Source organism: Lytechinus variegatus, chromosome 2, assembly GCF_018143015.1.
Source record: "Lytechinus variegatus isolate NC3 chromosome 2, Lvar_3.0, whole genome shotgun sequence".
Lineage (NCBI taxonomy): Eukaryota > Metazoa > Echinodermata > Echinoidea > Temnopleuroida > Toxopneustidae > Lytechinus > Lytechinus variegatus.
This window is the reverse complement of record NC_054741.1, coordinates 22,314,342-22,328,712: the sequence shown is the minus strand read 5'-3', so window position 1 is coordinate 22,328,712 and position 14,371 is coordinate 22,314,342. Positions and strand designations below refer to the sequence as shown.

The 14,371-nt window shown below is 36.2% G+C and overlaps 1 protein-coding gene across 1 annotated transcript in view; it reads right to left on the bottom strand.

Moving 5' to 3' along the window:
* LOC121409691 (sperm receptor for egg jelly-like) overlaps window positions 1–14,371 on the bottom strand; it is a 36,804-nt gene that overhangs the window by 5,589 nt on the left and 16,844 nt on the right. The window contains exons 10-17 of the mRNA XM_041601599.1: window positions 13,735–13,976; window positions 12,853–13,083; window positions 9,609–9,754; window positions 9,056–9,268; window positions 8,473–8,598; window positions 7,623–7,790; window positions 6,554–6,805; window positions 290–392 (exon numbers count right to left, since the gene is read on the bottom strand). Of these exons, the coding sequence (XP_041457533.1) occupies window positions 290–392; window positions 6,554–6,805; window positions 7,623–7,790; window positions 8,473–8,598; window positions 9,056–9,268; window positions 9,609–9,754; window positions 12,853–13,083; window positions 13,735–13,976 (1,481 nt within the window). The remainder of the gene's footprint in view (window positions 1–289; window positions 393–6,553; window positions 6,806–7,622; window positions 7,791–8,472; window positions 8,599–9,055; window positions 9,269–9,608; window positions 9,755–12,852; window positions 13,084–13,734; window positions 13,977–14,371) is intronic.

The window sequence follows — 14,371 nt, the reverse complement described above, 5'->3', positions numbered from 1 at the left end:
TACAATACGATTTTCAAGTAACCCAAATATTTCACATGCGTAGATGAGAAGCATATATTGTAATAATAGAAAATTCATCTCGGCAAAAAATTTCCATGTTTACTTTTAGCAGGTGTTTGTGTATAATGGTGTTAGTTTGATGAATTTTAAGAAAACATTGGGTTTGCTCTGACTGAATTCATGAAGTGTTCCCTAATACAATCCACTTCCATAATTCTGAATGTAAATCCTCATCAGAGTGCCTGGAGTCAGTTTGGTTGGCATGACTGCAACGTTATTAATAACTTACAGTCTAGTACATGATCCCCCATCAGCTGAATCTCTACAATACTGGACCTGACAGAGTCACCGCCAGCTACCCAAGGGAAAGGGTTCCTACTCCATGCTGCCATCTGAAATTAAAAAAACAGACCTTAGAATATCATTTTATTGTGTCCACATTTAAAAAGCTAGACAGACGCCCGGGGGGGGGGGGGCACTCGACCAAAAAAGTGGTGGGGGTGTGCCGCGGGCGAGACAAAAAACGGGGGCCTTGGAGCGGGCTTATTGTAAAAAGGAGGGTCCTCGGAACGGGCTTCTGAACGACAAATGTTTGTGAAAACGGGGGTCCTTGGAACGGATCACCAGCGTGTGAGTGCGTATGCATCCCTATGGAACGGTCATGTGTGCATGATGCAGTTAGCGCGGCCTCCGCCGCGGGAGCTCTGCGGCCGCTTTTCACCAAAATTGCGGCTCATTCAATGCTATCGGAGCGGCGTAACGAAAAATATGCGAAGCTTTGGAGCGGATTTCTCTCTTCTTTTTCTCGATAAGAAGAAAATGCTATGCCTTGGAGCGGCTTTCTTTGTTCTTTTTCTCAAGGCAAAAATGCTATGCCTTGGAACGGAAATTTGAGTGTGAAAATGGGGGTCCCCTCTGCGGCACATACCCACTATGCATTATATACTGAATGCCCCCCCGGGAAAGACGCCAACTGAATTATACCAATATCATAGACCATATTACAAGGTTTCCAATTGATAAAATTTATGAGTTGGCCATAACAAGAAAAGATAAATACCTTGTTTTCTACATTTGATTTTCGATCTCAATGATTAAAATATATTGTGCAACTCTTAAATCTATTTCATTTGAATGTGTGCTAGAGAAAAATCTGAATTTTATCTTCAATTACTGTACTGAAAAGTGCTAAAAATGAATATCTTTTAAATACATGTTTTATAAGTGAGAGTGCACAAAGTTGGTAGATTTCAGATTTTTTTTTTCAACTTCATGCATTGGCGTAATTTTCTATCAACGCTGTAATAATCACTTCTTGCATTCCCCTCTCCCCCGTGGATCTATGGGGTGATGTATGCTCAAGCTGTCATCTTTCTAAAATAAAATTGACAAAAGTGCAACAAGTATGCAACCTAGACTACACTTCATTGCATATGATATCTAAGAATGGTGCTGTGAAGATCAGCTAAAACTCTTACTCAAGAAATTTGTAGATCTATATTCGTTTACCTGAAGACATCCAGATGGGTATGTTCTATGAAGGTACATAAAGAGCCTAGTTAAACTCTCATCTTAAACTGATGGAGACTGACTGCACATATTGATAATATGAACCATGTACAAATGTGGCATTTACATTTTGCTCCCACTTATAGATTTGTTGAGCATTCTATTTTATTTAGTAATTCATGCCCGCCTCCCCACTCAAGTCTCCCTCTCTTGTTCCCTTTCATTCTCTTCTTTTCTCGGCCCTTTTCTTTATATTTTTTTTATTGTATTGTATTCATGTCTATAGGCATATCCCGCCCCAAGCCCTAGCGTTTAGGGTATATGCCTTCTTCTTTAAACTTAACATGTACATATTTATATTCTTCATAATAAACTGATTTTTGAATTAAATCTATGTTTATGAAAAATGTAGAAATTTGTGAAATGAAAGAAAAGAAATGTTTATTTGAATTGAATATATATGCTGGCTGGAATCTATGGAAAATATGTGCAATAGCAAAAATCATTCAGTTTTAATAGGGTTCAGAAAGCAACAATTATTTGTTAAAACCATCATGGGTAAAGTAATCCACATGGAGTATACAGCTATCTAACGCTAATATCACATCTATCTTAAGAATTACATAAATCTTCACTGTGATACATAATTATTTGAGTAGAAGTTTGATGTGATGTGACCAAAATACTCAGGAAATCAATTAATCTTCATTATCAATATCAAACGCAAGAACATTCATACGGGATATGATCTCATAAGATGGAGAGGGCCATTCGCAAAAACTGCAATGTCACCAACTCGCTCATTTGGAGAAATAAATAATTTTGTATGAATAACATGATTAAAGTTGAAAACATTTTGGATATGTTCCTATCTAATGAAGATAGCATGAAGAATATTTATCGCATCATGAGGAATCAGCAAATACATTAAGATCATTATCACTGTGACAGTATGACCCTTATCTTGTCGTCTTGTTAACATCATGGTGTATCTAATGAAGATAACATAAAGAGCAGTAAAATCCTCTGCACTTAAGAAATCAACAATATATTACATTAATAGTATGTGACCTCCGACTGCAGCATAACATGCAGGTACCCCAAATCCATCTACCATCAAAGTTTGGTTGAAAAGTGACTTACGGTAGAGTTAGGTGTCATAAGAGAGCGTGCGTGTGTGTTTCAGATTTGTCAGATGTATATCAATCAGAAATGATTATTTACGTCTGGGACCGACCTTTAACGTCACCATCCGAAAGACGTGACCAGGGCTCGAACCTCGACCCTCTGCATCAATTTGTAACTTCCCCACAGCTTGGATTACAGGCGCACGCCACAACGCCCAGAGAGTCTTGCATGTAAACTTTAATGTTGACCTAAAAATGACCTTTGACCTTACCATGTGACCTCCGAATGCAGCATAACATGCAGGTACCCCAAATCCATCAACCATCCAAGTTTGGTTGAAAAGTGATTTACAGTTGCAGAGTTAGGTGTCATAAGAGAGTCTTGCATGTAAACTTAAAAGTTGACCTAAAAATGACCTTTGACCTTACCATGTGACCTCCGACTGCAGCATAACATGCAGGTACCCCAAATCCATCAACCATCCAAGTTTGGTTGAAAAGTGACTTACGGTTGCAAAGTTAGGTGTCATAAGAGAGTCTTGAATGTAAACTTTAATGTTGACCTGAAAATGACCTTTGACCTTACCATGTGACCTCTGACTGCAGCATAACATGCAAGTCCTGCAAGTCCATCTATCATCCAAGTTTGGTTAAAAAGTGACTTACGGTTACAGAGTTAGGTGTCATAAGAAAGTTTTGCATGTAAACTTTAATGTTGACCTGAAAATGACCTTTGACCTTACTATGTGACCTCCGCCCACACCAAACATAATAGGCTTCTTTGCTATACCATACTCAACCTTCATGCCAAATTTGAAGACGATCGGAGAAGAAATGCAGCTGATAGAGCGCTCACAAGGAAATCTCTGCGGCGGACGCGGCGGTGCGATGAGGCCAAAACCATAGTATCCTCCGAACTCTGTTCGGGGGATACAATTATGACCCTCATAAAGTGATGTTAACACTGTACGGTATGTTACTATCTAATGAAGAGTAGTAAAACTCGAAACTAAAAACCCATCAAATAGATTAAGCTTATTATTTCATCATAACAAAATTACCCTTATTAAGTAATGATACAATTATGGAGTATGTTAATATCTAATAAAGATAGCATAGAGCAGCACAGAATTAGTAACTAAAAACCCACCAAATACATTAAACTTATTATTTCATCATAATACAGGTTTTTACCAATAAATAATAATAAATGGGATTTGTAATGCGCCAAATCCACTCGGCAGAGTCCCAAGGCGCAGTGAAAGAAAGAAAGATAAAAGTACAAATATATTAGTAATAGATTAAATTATTACCATTATCAAGTCATGATACCATAAATGGAGTATGTTCTTATCTCATGAAGATAGCATGAAGCACAGTAGAATTGGAAACTAAAATCCCACCAAATACATTAAACCTATTATTGTACAAAATTATCATCCTTATTAAGTCATAATAAAATTACGGAGTATTTTTCTTTCTAATTAAGATAGCATAAAGAATAGAAGTAGAAACTAAAAACTCATCAAATACAATGAACCTATTATATCATAATAATGTTAACACCTTTATCAAATCATACAAATATGGAATAGGTTCCTATCTAATTAAGATAGCATAAACAGCGGGAGAGCTAGAAACTTAAAACCCACCAAATACATTAACTTCCTTTTTCACCATAGCAATACCCTTATAAGTCATGATAAAATTGTAAATTATCTCCTTATCTAATGAGGATAGCATAAAGAATAGTAAAATTTGAAACTAAGAAACCCATCAAGTACATTAAACCTTTTATTCTATTTCATAAGAACGTTATCATCCTTATTAAGTCATGATACAATAATGGATTATGTTCCTATCTAATGAAGATAGCATAAAGAACAGTAGAATAAGAAACTAAAAAACACGAAATATATTAAACTTGTTATTTCATAACAACATTATCCTTATCAAGTCATGATACAATTATCAAATATCCTTCCTCCCTAATGAAGATAGCACACAGAGCAGTAAAATTGGAATTAAAAATGCACCAAATACATTAAGCTTATTATTTCATCATAACAACATTATTACCCTTATTAAATCACGATATAACTATGGAGTATGTTCCTATCTAATGAAGATAGCATAAAGTCACCAAGTCACCAAGTACATTAATTATTTCATCTTAACAACATTATTATCCTCATCAAGTCATGATACAATTATCAAATATCCTTCCCATCTAATGAAGATAGCACATAAAGCAGTAAATTTGAAACTAAAAACCCACCATACATATATCATCCTTATTAAGTCATGATACAATTATGGAATAAGTTCCTATCTAATGAAGATAGCTTAAAGAGCAGTAGAATTAGAAACTAAAAACCCACCAAATACATTAAACTTATTATTTCATCTTAACAACAATATTACCCTTTAATCAGTCATGATACAATTATAGGGTATGTTCCTATCTAATGAAGATAGCATAAATAGCAGGAGAGCTAAAAACTAAAAACCCACCAATTACATTAAACCTATTATTTTATCTAAATAACATTATTACTATTATCAATTCATGATACAATTACGCACTATATGGAGTATGTTCCCATCTAATGAAGATATAAATACAGAAAAGTAAAATTAGCAACTACAAAACAAAACAATCTTCATTGTCATGACTCCATTATTGAATAGTTTCTCTCAAATAAAAATACAATGAATATTAATGAGATGGGATCATGGGACCCACACACTTGTCCCAAAATATCAACAAATCTGCATTTTTTTTCATTGTAAGTATGAAAATTGATATGGAAATAAGCCCATGTTCCTCTTTAAAAAAATTGGTGCCACAAATACCACCTTAGCATGAACAATACACCTCATCAAATCTGTATTATGACTATAAATATATTATGATTTCCATGAGTATGTTCCTTTCTAATGAAGATGCCACACATATAAGTATACATGGTGATTATTATCAAATGCATGAATTTTCATGATTCAACATATTAATAATTTCCTTTTTCCAGTAGGGAAAGGGTCTGATTGATTTTGAATTTTCTATTATTTGGTTGTTGTTTTTTTACATAGCTTATTGATGCAGAAATAAAGAAATGAGAGCTGAACAAAAACTTGAACAATTTTGTAACAGACCAAAAGACCAACAGACTTAACAAGGAAAGTAATCACTAGGTCTCTGCCGAACTTTGTTCAGGTGAGACAAAAATGATATACACACCTTCATCTGGATGTCAAAATGTTCTAGGGCATTCTATCATAGCAGTAATAACATGGACCGGTCAAACAAAATGGAATGCTCTCCAGAATGGAGGTAGTAAAGAACTAAGAAACATTGTTTGATGTCGGTGAACAGAGCAGCAGGTAGGAGGGCACCAGCCCCTACCAGGATCTAGCTAGGAATTCCGGCGGGTGATGCAAAACTGTTCTTTTTTAAATTATGTACTCGGTTGTATTTGTTAAGATCTCTTTTTTAAATTATGTACTCGGTTGTATTTGTTAAGATCTCTTTTTAAAAATTTGTTTATATTTGTTGTTTGTACATGAATACATGTATCCAAAGGAACTGTTGCTTGGCTAGTGCCACGAGCGTCTCTGGATGGTGTGTGGGTTTGATAAGATATCACAATTATTATCATTATTATTATTAACTGCTATATAAAAGTAGAAAATTATCATTATCACCACCATCAAAAATATCTTCTTCTTTTCAACTGGGTGTTGTGGCAGGTGCCTGTAATCCAAGCTATGTGGGGAAGTTACAGACTGATGCAGAGGTTTGAAGTCACGTCTTTCGGATGGTGACGTTAAAGGTCGGTCCCGGAAGTTTTAAATCATATCTGATTGATACACGTCTGACAAAACTCAAATACACACACACACTCGAGTAAGATTACCTTGATTCCGACAACTGAGTCGTGGACATGTTCCATACTGTGATGAATGTCGTCCTTTGAAGGCATTCTAAAGCTACCAGTGGTCTCTGATCCCCTGAAGGTTGTCTCAGCCAGTTTGTCCTTGCTGATACTCCCCACTGCTAAGCTCAGTGTAGGCGATGTTATGATGGTAGCTTCTTCACTGGGAATCTTGCCTGCAACTATAGCATCTTGGATGTCACTGGTCGTAGACATGGCAACTTCCATCAAATTCTGTAAGGGAAAATAATATTGGCATGAAACGGTAGCCTACATTTATGAAAAGCAAGAATACATTCAATGTTAACTATTGAAGCCACGACATAATTTGGTATTGTGGCAATATCAAAGTCTGCATTTTTATTATGTATACCAACTACAAATGGTGAGAATATTTATTTTTATTTATATAAGTCTTTTTTAGTAGGGGGGCTCCATCAGCAGTTGGCATACTTTTGTCCTTAGAAGCCCTACAACAAAAATACAAACATAACAAATATGGGTATAAAAGTGTACAATGTAAATTAAGACAAACAAACTGTAAAAAAGAGAACACTATGCCAAAATAAAAGACTAGATAAAGATTCGGATTGAGCATTTCTAAAAAAAAAGTGGAATGAATGCATTTGATAAAAATTTTAAGACCAAGGTATGTCTCACCCAGGATTTTTACTTCATAATTGATAATGATAATGTCAATTGAAAATATGTTCATGTATCATTATGAATATCTAAATTTCTTGTAATAAAGGAGATGTGTCATAAAGAATTCAATGCTTGAGATTAATAAAGTTAGTTTGAACTGAACCGCTTGTAGATAACAATGCCCCAAGCAATGACTGTATGAAACTATTTACAATGATGTCATCTATAAACATCAAATAAAAAGAATTTGGCAAAGATCAGATAATTAATGGAAGATTCAACAATGTTTTTCCATATTTTTATGATGAATGTATAGAAAAGGTTCACTACAGAGGATTTATCTTCAAATCCCTCGAAGTCACAGGATCAATAAAAAGAAATTAAGGCCTCATCTCAAAGGCATTACCTTATAATGGTCTTCTTGTAGGTAATCCTCTGCAGAAATTAAGATGTTTGACAGCCCCTCAATCAGAATTCTACCAGCAGACTCAATATTTTCTTGAGCTTGGGTGCAAGATCCAGATTTTGAATTCAGGAATGATGTCATTTCAGTAAGAACATTTACAGCTTCCATCTAGTTTGGGAGAGAGGTTCAAACATGACTTTAATGAGAGACGTTAAACTTCTAGGCTCATATTAAATGTAAACCATACTTTTATATAGAATGTACATTGCCAACTCAAGTGGAAATGATTTTAATCCTCTTGCGAAAAGTTGTCAAAAAATTATTTTGTTTTGGAGTGAAAAACAAATAATGGCCCATATTCTGATGTCAGGTTTAACTTTGACTATGGTCAAACTCTGTGCTAAATTATTGGATTCAATGCATATCAAAATTGTGTACATTCCATGTTTCCCGATGCTTAGTGTGCCCTTTTCTGATTCTGAAATGTAAAATCTTATTTGACTTTCCAAGACAATTAAGTATAATGCGAGAGTCAAAGGAGCTGATATATTGAACCTTAACTGTTAACGATTAATGCCACGATTGGCTATCCATACTTAAACCCCAAATTTAGACCAGAGTTTGAACTGAACCAAACTTCAGAATAGTATACAATACATTCCATTGAATTTTTGCTAACATTAGCTCAATCACGATTAATGTTGAATAAAGAAGCCAAAACCTAGCATTCTACAGATGTGTGAAATAATTTTTTTTTAGTCCCGGGTAAGACCCAGTCTAATTTAATCAGATGGCATTATCATTTTCAATTATTTCATTCTATCTAAATGATTATATCATCTCTATTTACCTGCACATCAGTTAAAATTTCTTGATTGTTTCGAGTAATACAAGCAAGAGCAGCAGAGTTCTGTAGCAGAGAGGTCATTGATTCTATTGGCATTGCAGCAATAATGTCGATGAAAGAAGAACGAATCTGTGAAAAGGAATAAGGAGGCTGTACTCATAAGGGGGTATTATACACAACTTGATACCAAAGTGGACAAAATATAGCTATAAGCCACCGATTGATGTTAGTGTCAACATTGCTATTGAGGTTGGCAGTGATCTAGATCATTTCAAACTAGATCATGAATGACCACACAAGTATATGGCTGCGAGAAGTATCTGTAGCAAACCTGAAAATGGTGGACACAGGGGGTGGGGGTCAAAAGAGCTGAGACCCTTTACGGTTTGGTGATATGTTCTAGAATCATATATTATTCATAGCAATGGGTTCACACTTGAACCTCATATACACACATTCTTCTGAAGTAGAAAGATGAGAGATGGGCTGGACGGATGACCAGCACTGGTCAACAGAAAATGGACTACAAATGGACGGAATTTGGATTTCTTTTGCACGAAATGATTAATTTTTTTTGCATCCATACCTCTGCTCTGCTCCCTCTTCCCTCTTCATCCTCACTAGTAGCAACCTCTTCTCCAATGACATTAAGAATTGATCCGAGAACATGGATGACCTGTGCAGCTCGTCCAATGTCTCCTACGGCTAATAATGCGTGCACACTGGATCCAACAGACAACCTCATCTCCAGGTATTCCTGTTCAGTTGGAGGTTGGGAAAGTGTGGTCGGAGGATAAACCTGGAATTTCAAAGACAAATTGGTGAGTAAAAAAAAAAAGAAGCTTTCTCAACTTGCTTTATGACTTTGTAGAGTGAAAGCAGGGGTGGATCCAGGATTGACGAATGGGGATTGGGCAATAGCATAAAAACACTTATTGCCCCACTCCCACCTCATCCATTCAAAAAATACCAACCCAAGGTTACCCCCTTATGTGTTAATCACTTCCCACTTCCGTCACTCATTCATATATTCTATAAAGATATTTTTACAAAATAAAAATAGGTGATGGAACTGAACAGTATACGCTCTGGCCATGTATATAAATGGAATTTTCAAAGACAGAGTAACATACACTCACATTTGCGGTAACAAATATTGTTGTACTAGCCCCGTAGCAATCTTGAGCAATGATTTGTAGCAGTACAGTGTAATCATAAGAACTATCTCCAACTGGAAGATATATATCATCTATGAGCCCCTTGCTCCCTTCATACAGAAGAAAACCTGTAGAGTAATTCATATATTATGCAAGTATCAGAAAAAAAAATCACCAAATATTATTATATTTAAAATGTCTTGATATATACCAAATATTAAATTACATTTTCTTACTGCAATTAACAATAAAGATTGAGCGGTATCTGATATTCTAACTGTGTAACATCCTCAGAAAAAAAGGTGAACAGAAAATGGAATTCAGTTCATGATTACCTGCATCCATAGACACATTCCATTATACATTTTCCCATGCTCTCAGATATGTTAGACAGATATACCACAACAAGGTTTATTTTGGATAATAGGGTATCCTAGATAACTTCCTTATACTACTATATATACAAATTGTGCAGATGAATATTGATTTTCTTACTTATTTTCTTTAAAATTCATTTGATATTTTGTTTTGCGAATGTAAAAGGAGTCATACACCCCCTCTCTCAAAAGTGTGATGAGTGGATAATCATAACAAGTGGAGCACCTCTGGCAGTCTCACCTGCATTACGCAATTCAATATAGCCGCAGTGAAAATGACTATTGAATAATTCATCAAAAAAAAAAAAAACACCATACATACGATAGGCAATCAGTGAAACTTAAATACTCTTAGGTCCAAGTTTCATGAACTAGATCCAAAAACTTTCAAAGTTATGATGGCAATTCAACAAATAACGCCAAAATGGCGAAAGTTCATTGACCTTAAATGACCTTTGACCTTGGTCATGTGACTAAAAAACTCACGTAAGATGTTCACTGATACTTGATTACTGTTATGTCCAAGTTTCATGAGCTAGATCCATAAAATTTCAAAGTTATGATGACAATTCAAAAGATACCCCCAACTTGGCCAATATTCATTGACCCTAAATGACCTTTGACCTTAGTTATGTGACTTGGGACTCGGGCAGGATGATCAGTATTACTTGATTAAACTTATGTCCAAGTTTCATGAACTACCTAGGACCATATACACTTTGTAAGTTATGATGACATTTCAAAAACTTAACCTTAGGTTAAAATTTCAATGTGGATGCCGCCGCTGTCGCCATCGCCAACATCGAGAAAAAGGCAGTGCCTTTAGTCTCGCTCTGCTATGCGGGCAGGAAAAAACAGATATGAATAATGAACGAGTGGAATGCCTCTGGCTGTCTCACCTGCAGCACACGGTTCAATATAGCAGCAGTGCTGACTTTGAAAACTACTCTAACTCGCACAAGATGTTCAGTGATACATGGTTACTCTTATGTCCACTTTTTATGAACTAGACCAATAAACTTACACAGATATGATGGTTATTCAACAAAAAACCCCAACATGGCCAAAGTTCATTGACCTTACATGACCTTTGACCTTGATCATGTGACCTGAAACTCGAACAGGATATTCAGTGATACCTGATTACTCTTATGTACAAGTTTCATGAATCAGATCCATAAACTTTCAAAGTTATGATGGTAATTCAACAGATACACCCAATTCGGCCAAAGTTCATTGACCTTTGACCTTGGTCATGTGACCTGAAACGCGCACAGGATGTTCAGTGATACTTGATTACTCTAATGTCTAAGTTTAATGAACTAGACCAATAAACTTTCAAAGTTATGATGGTAATTCAACAGATACCCCCGATTCGGCAAAAGTTCATTGGCCCTAAATGACCTTTGACCTTAATCATGAGACCTGAAACTTGCACAAAATTTTCAGTGATGCTTGATTACTATTGTGTCCAAGTTTCATGAATCAGATCCATAAACTTTCAAAGTTATGATGGGAATTCAACAGATATCCCCAATTCGGCCAAAGTTCATTGACCCTAAATGACCTTTGACCTTGGTCATGTGACGTGAAACTCATGCAGGATGTTCAGTGATACTTGATTAACCTTATGTCCAAGTTTCATGAACTAGGTCCATATATTTTCTAAGTTATGATGACATTTCAAAAACTTAACCTCAGGTTAAGATTTCGATGTTGATTCCTCCAACATGGTCTAAGTTCATTGACCCTAAATGACCTTTGACCTTGGTCATGTGACATGAAACTCTAATAGGATGTTAAGTAATACTTGATTAACCTTATGGCCAAGTTTTATTAACTAGGTCCATATACTTTCTAAGTTATGACGTCATTTCAAAAACTTAACCTCAGGTTAAGATTTGATGTTGACGCCGCCGCCGCCGCCGTCGGAAAAGCGGCGCCTATAGTCTCACTTTGCTTCGCAGGTGAGACAAAAAACCCCAACATGGCCAAAGTTCATTGACCTTACATGACCTTGATCATGTGACCTGAAACTCGAACAGGATGTTCAGTGATACTTGATTACTCTTATGTCCAATTTTCATGAATCAGATCCATAAACTTTAAAAGTTATGATGGTAATTTAACAGATATACCTAATTTGGCCAAAGTTCATTGACCCTAAATGACCTTTGACCTTGGTCATGTGACATAAAACTCATGCAGGATGTTCAGTGATACTTGATTACTCCAATGTCCAAGTTCAACGAACTAGACCAATAAACTTTCAAAGTTATGATGGTAATTCAACAGATACCCCCATTCGGCCAAAGTTCATTGACCCTAAATGACCTTTGACCTTAATCATGAGACCTGAAACTTGCACAAAATGTTCAGTGATCCTTGATTACTATTATGTTCAAGTTTCATGAATCAGATCCATAAACTTTCAAAGTTATGATGGGAATTCAACAGATACCCCCAATTTGGCCAAAGTTCATTGACCCTAAATGACCTTTGAACTTGGTCATGTGACATAAAACTCATGCAGGATGTTTAGTGATACTTGATTAACCTTATGTCCAAGTTTCATGAACTAGGTCCATATATTTTTTAAGTTATGATGACATTTAAAAAACTTAACCTTGGGTTAAGATTTGATGTTGATGCCGCCGCTGCCGTCGGAAAAGCGGCGCCTATAAGTCTCACTCTACTATGCAGGTGAGACAAAACACACAATGCATTAGAGAAATAATCACAATACCAAATTACAAAGTCACTGATTTAGAATTATTTCAAACAATAGCATTGAGCAAAGTGAATACATCAATTTTGAATTAAAAAATGAAGGAAATGTGGTCATTTACCCTCTCCTCTGCCCACAAATTCTCCATTCGCAAAATCCACACGGTTGAATGAAACAATTCGATATGTCAAGGGTTTATCCACACTGATGAAACCAAACGATATCACAGTGAAATCAGTTTGGAGGGCATGTCCTTCTCTGGGTGTCACAACAAAACAGCCTAGTGCCGGTGGAGCATTCAAGTTGACAATGAACTCAGCGTAGCCTTCAGAATCAAAGGTAGACTGAAAGCCTGAAAATTGAAAATAATAATTTCTGATTAAACAATATACTGCATATAGAAAAACCTCTTGTGAGATTCATACCTTTATTTAAAATAATGTTTAGAATGAATCAAACATAAAATGCTGCATTGTGATTGGATCATCAAAGTATTTACATTTCAAATTGCCTTCTGTGAGAAACGGTCATCCAGTTGACTCCTGAGTGACCACTGTGGTAAAAGGTCAGCCAAGCGTTTCCTGGGTGACCAATACTGTTACAGGCTTCCTTGATGCCCATTGCTGAAAAAGGTAAACTAAGCATTTCCTGGGTGACCATTACTGTAACAGGTCAACTAAGCATTTCATTGGAACCATTACTGTAACAGGTCAACTAAGCATTTCATTGGTGACCATTACTTTAACAGGTCAACTAAGCATTTTTTTGGGGACCAATACTGTAACAGGTTAACTGGATGCCTTTTGGGTGAATATTACTCTAAAAGGGCATCTTGGCCGATTCATGGTTGAATATTAATACACAAGGTCACCAGCATGAATCCTAGGTGACCATTCCTGTAAAATTTCATGTAAGGTGACTCCTGGGTGAGTACAAGATAAAGTCTCACTCTAGATATGTCAAGGGTAGTAGTCAATTGCACAGGTGACTACCTGTAACTTACCTGTAACTCGTAAAGCAATGCCAGTGCTTTCAGAAAAGGAATCAAAGGTATGAGGTTTGATGACCAGGTAGGGTTGGTCAAGACCTGTTGTAGTATTGGTAGATAAGTCACTGAAAACTGTGCTGCCATCTGATTCAACACTCCATTGGAAAGACACGTCTTCACTGTTACAGTTGCTGCATGAGGCATGCAGGACAAGACGCTCGACTGTTGATAAGTACGTGTTGCAATTACTGATGCATCTGTAAATGAGGACAAGAAACGGTTACGTCTAATATGACACCATTCTTCTTCATTCAGTCTGTAATTTTAATGTTGTTTCATTCTCGCATGTAGTGTCATTAGTGTGGGAGCTACTTTGACCTATGACACAAGCTAAGCACTTCATTTAGAGAATTCGTCGCACGCACCACGAACCGTCCTCTCTGCGCAGATACAGTGCGCTATCGCGCCTCGCGATTTCACCACGAACCGTCCTGTGTTACGATGCCCACTGTGGTGTAAATAATTCACTTCAAGAAAATGTAAAGGTACGGGATGAAACTTAATTTGGAACCTGAACTTTTAAACGAATACACCGGTGAACAATTTGCTCTCCTTGTAGGTGCACTTATTGGAGGTTTTAAAAAAGTTTTTC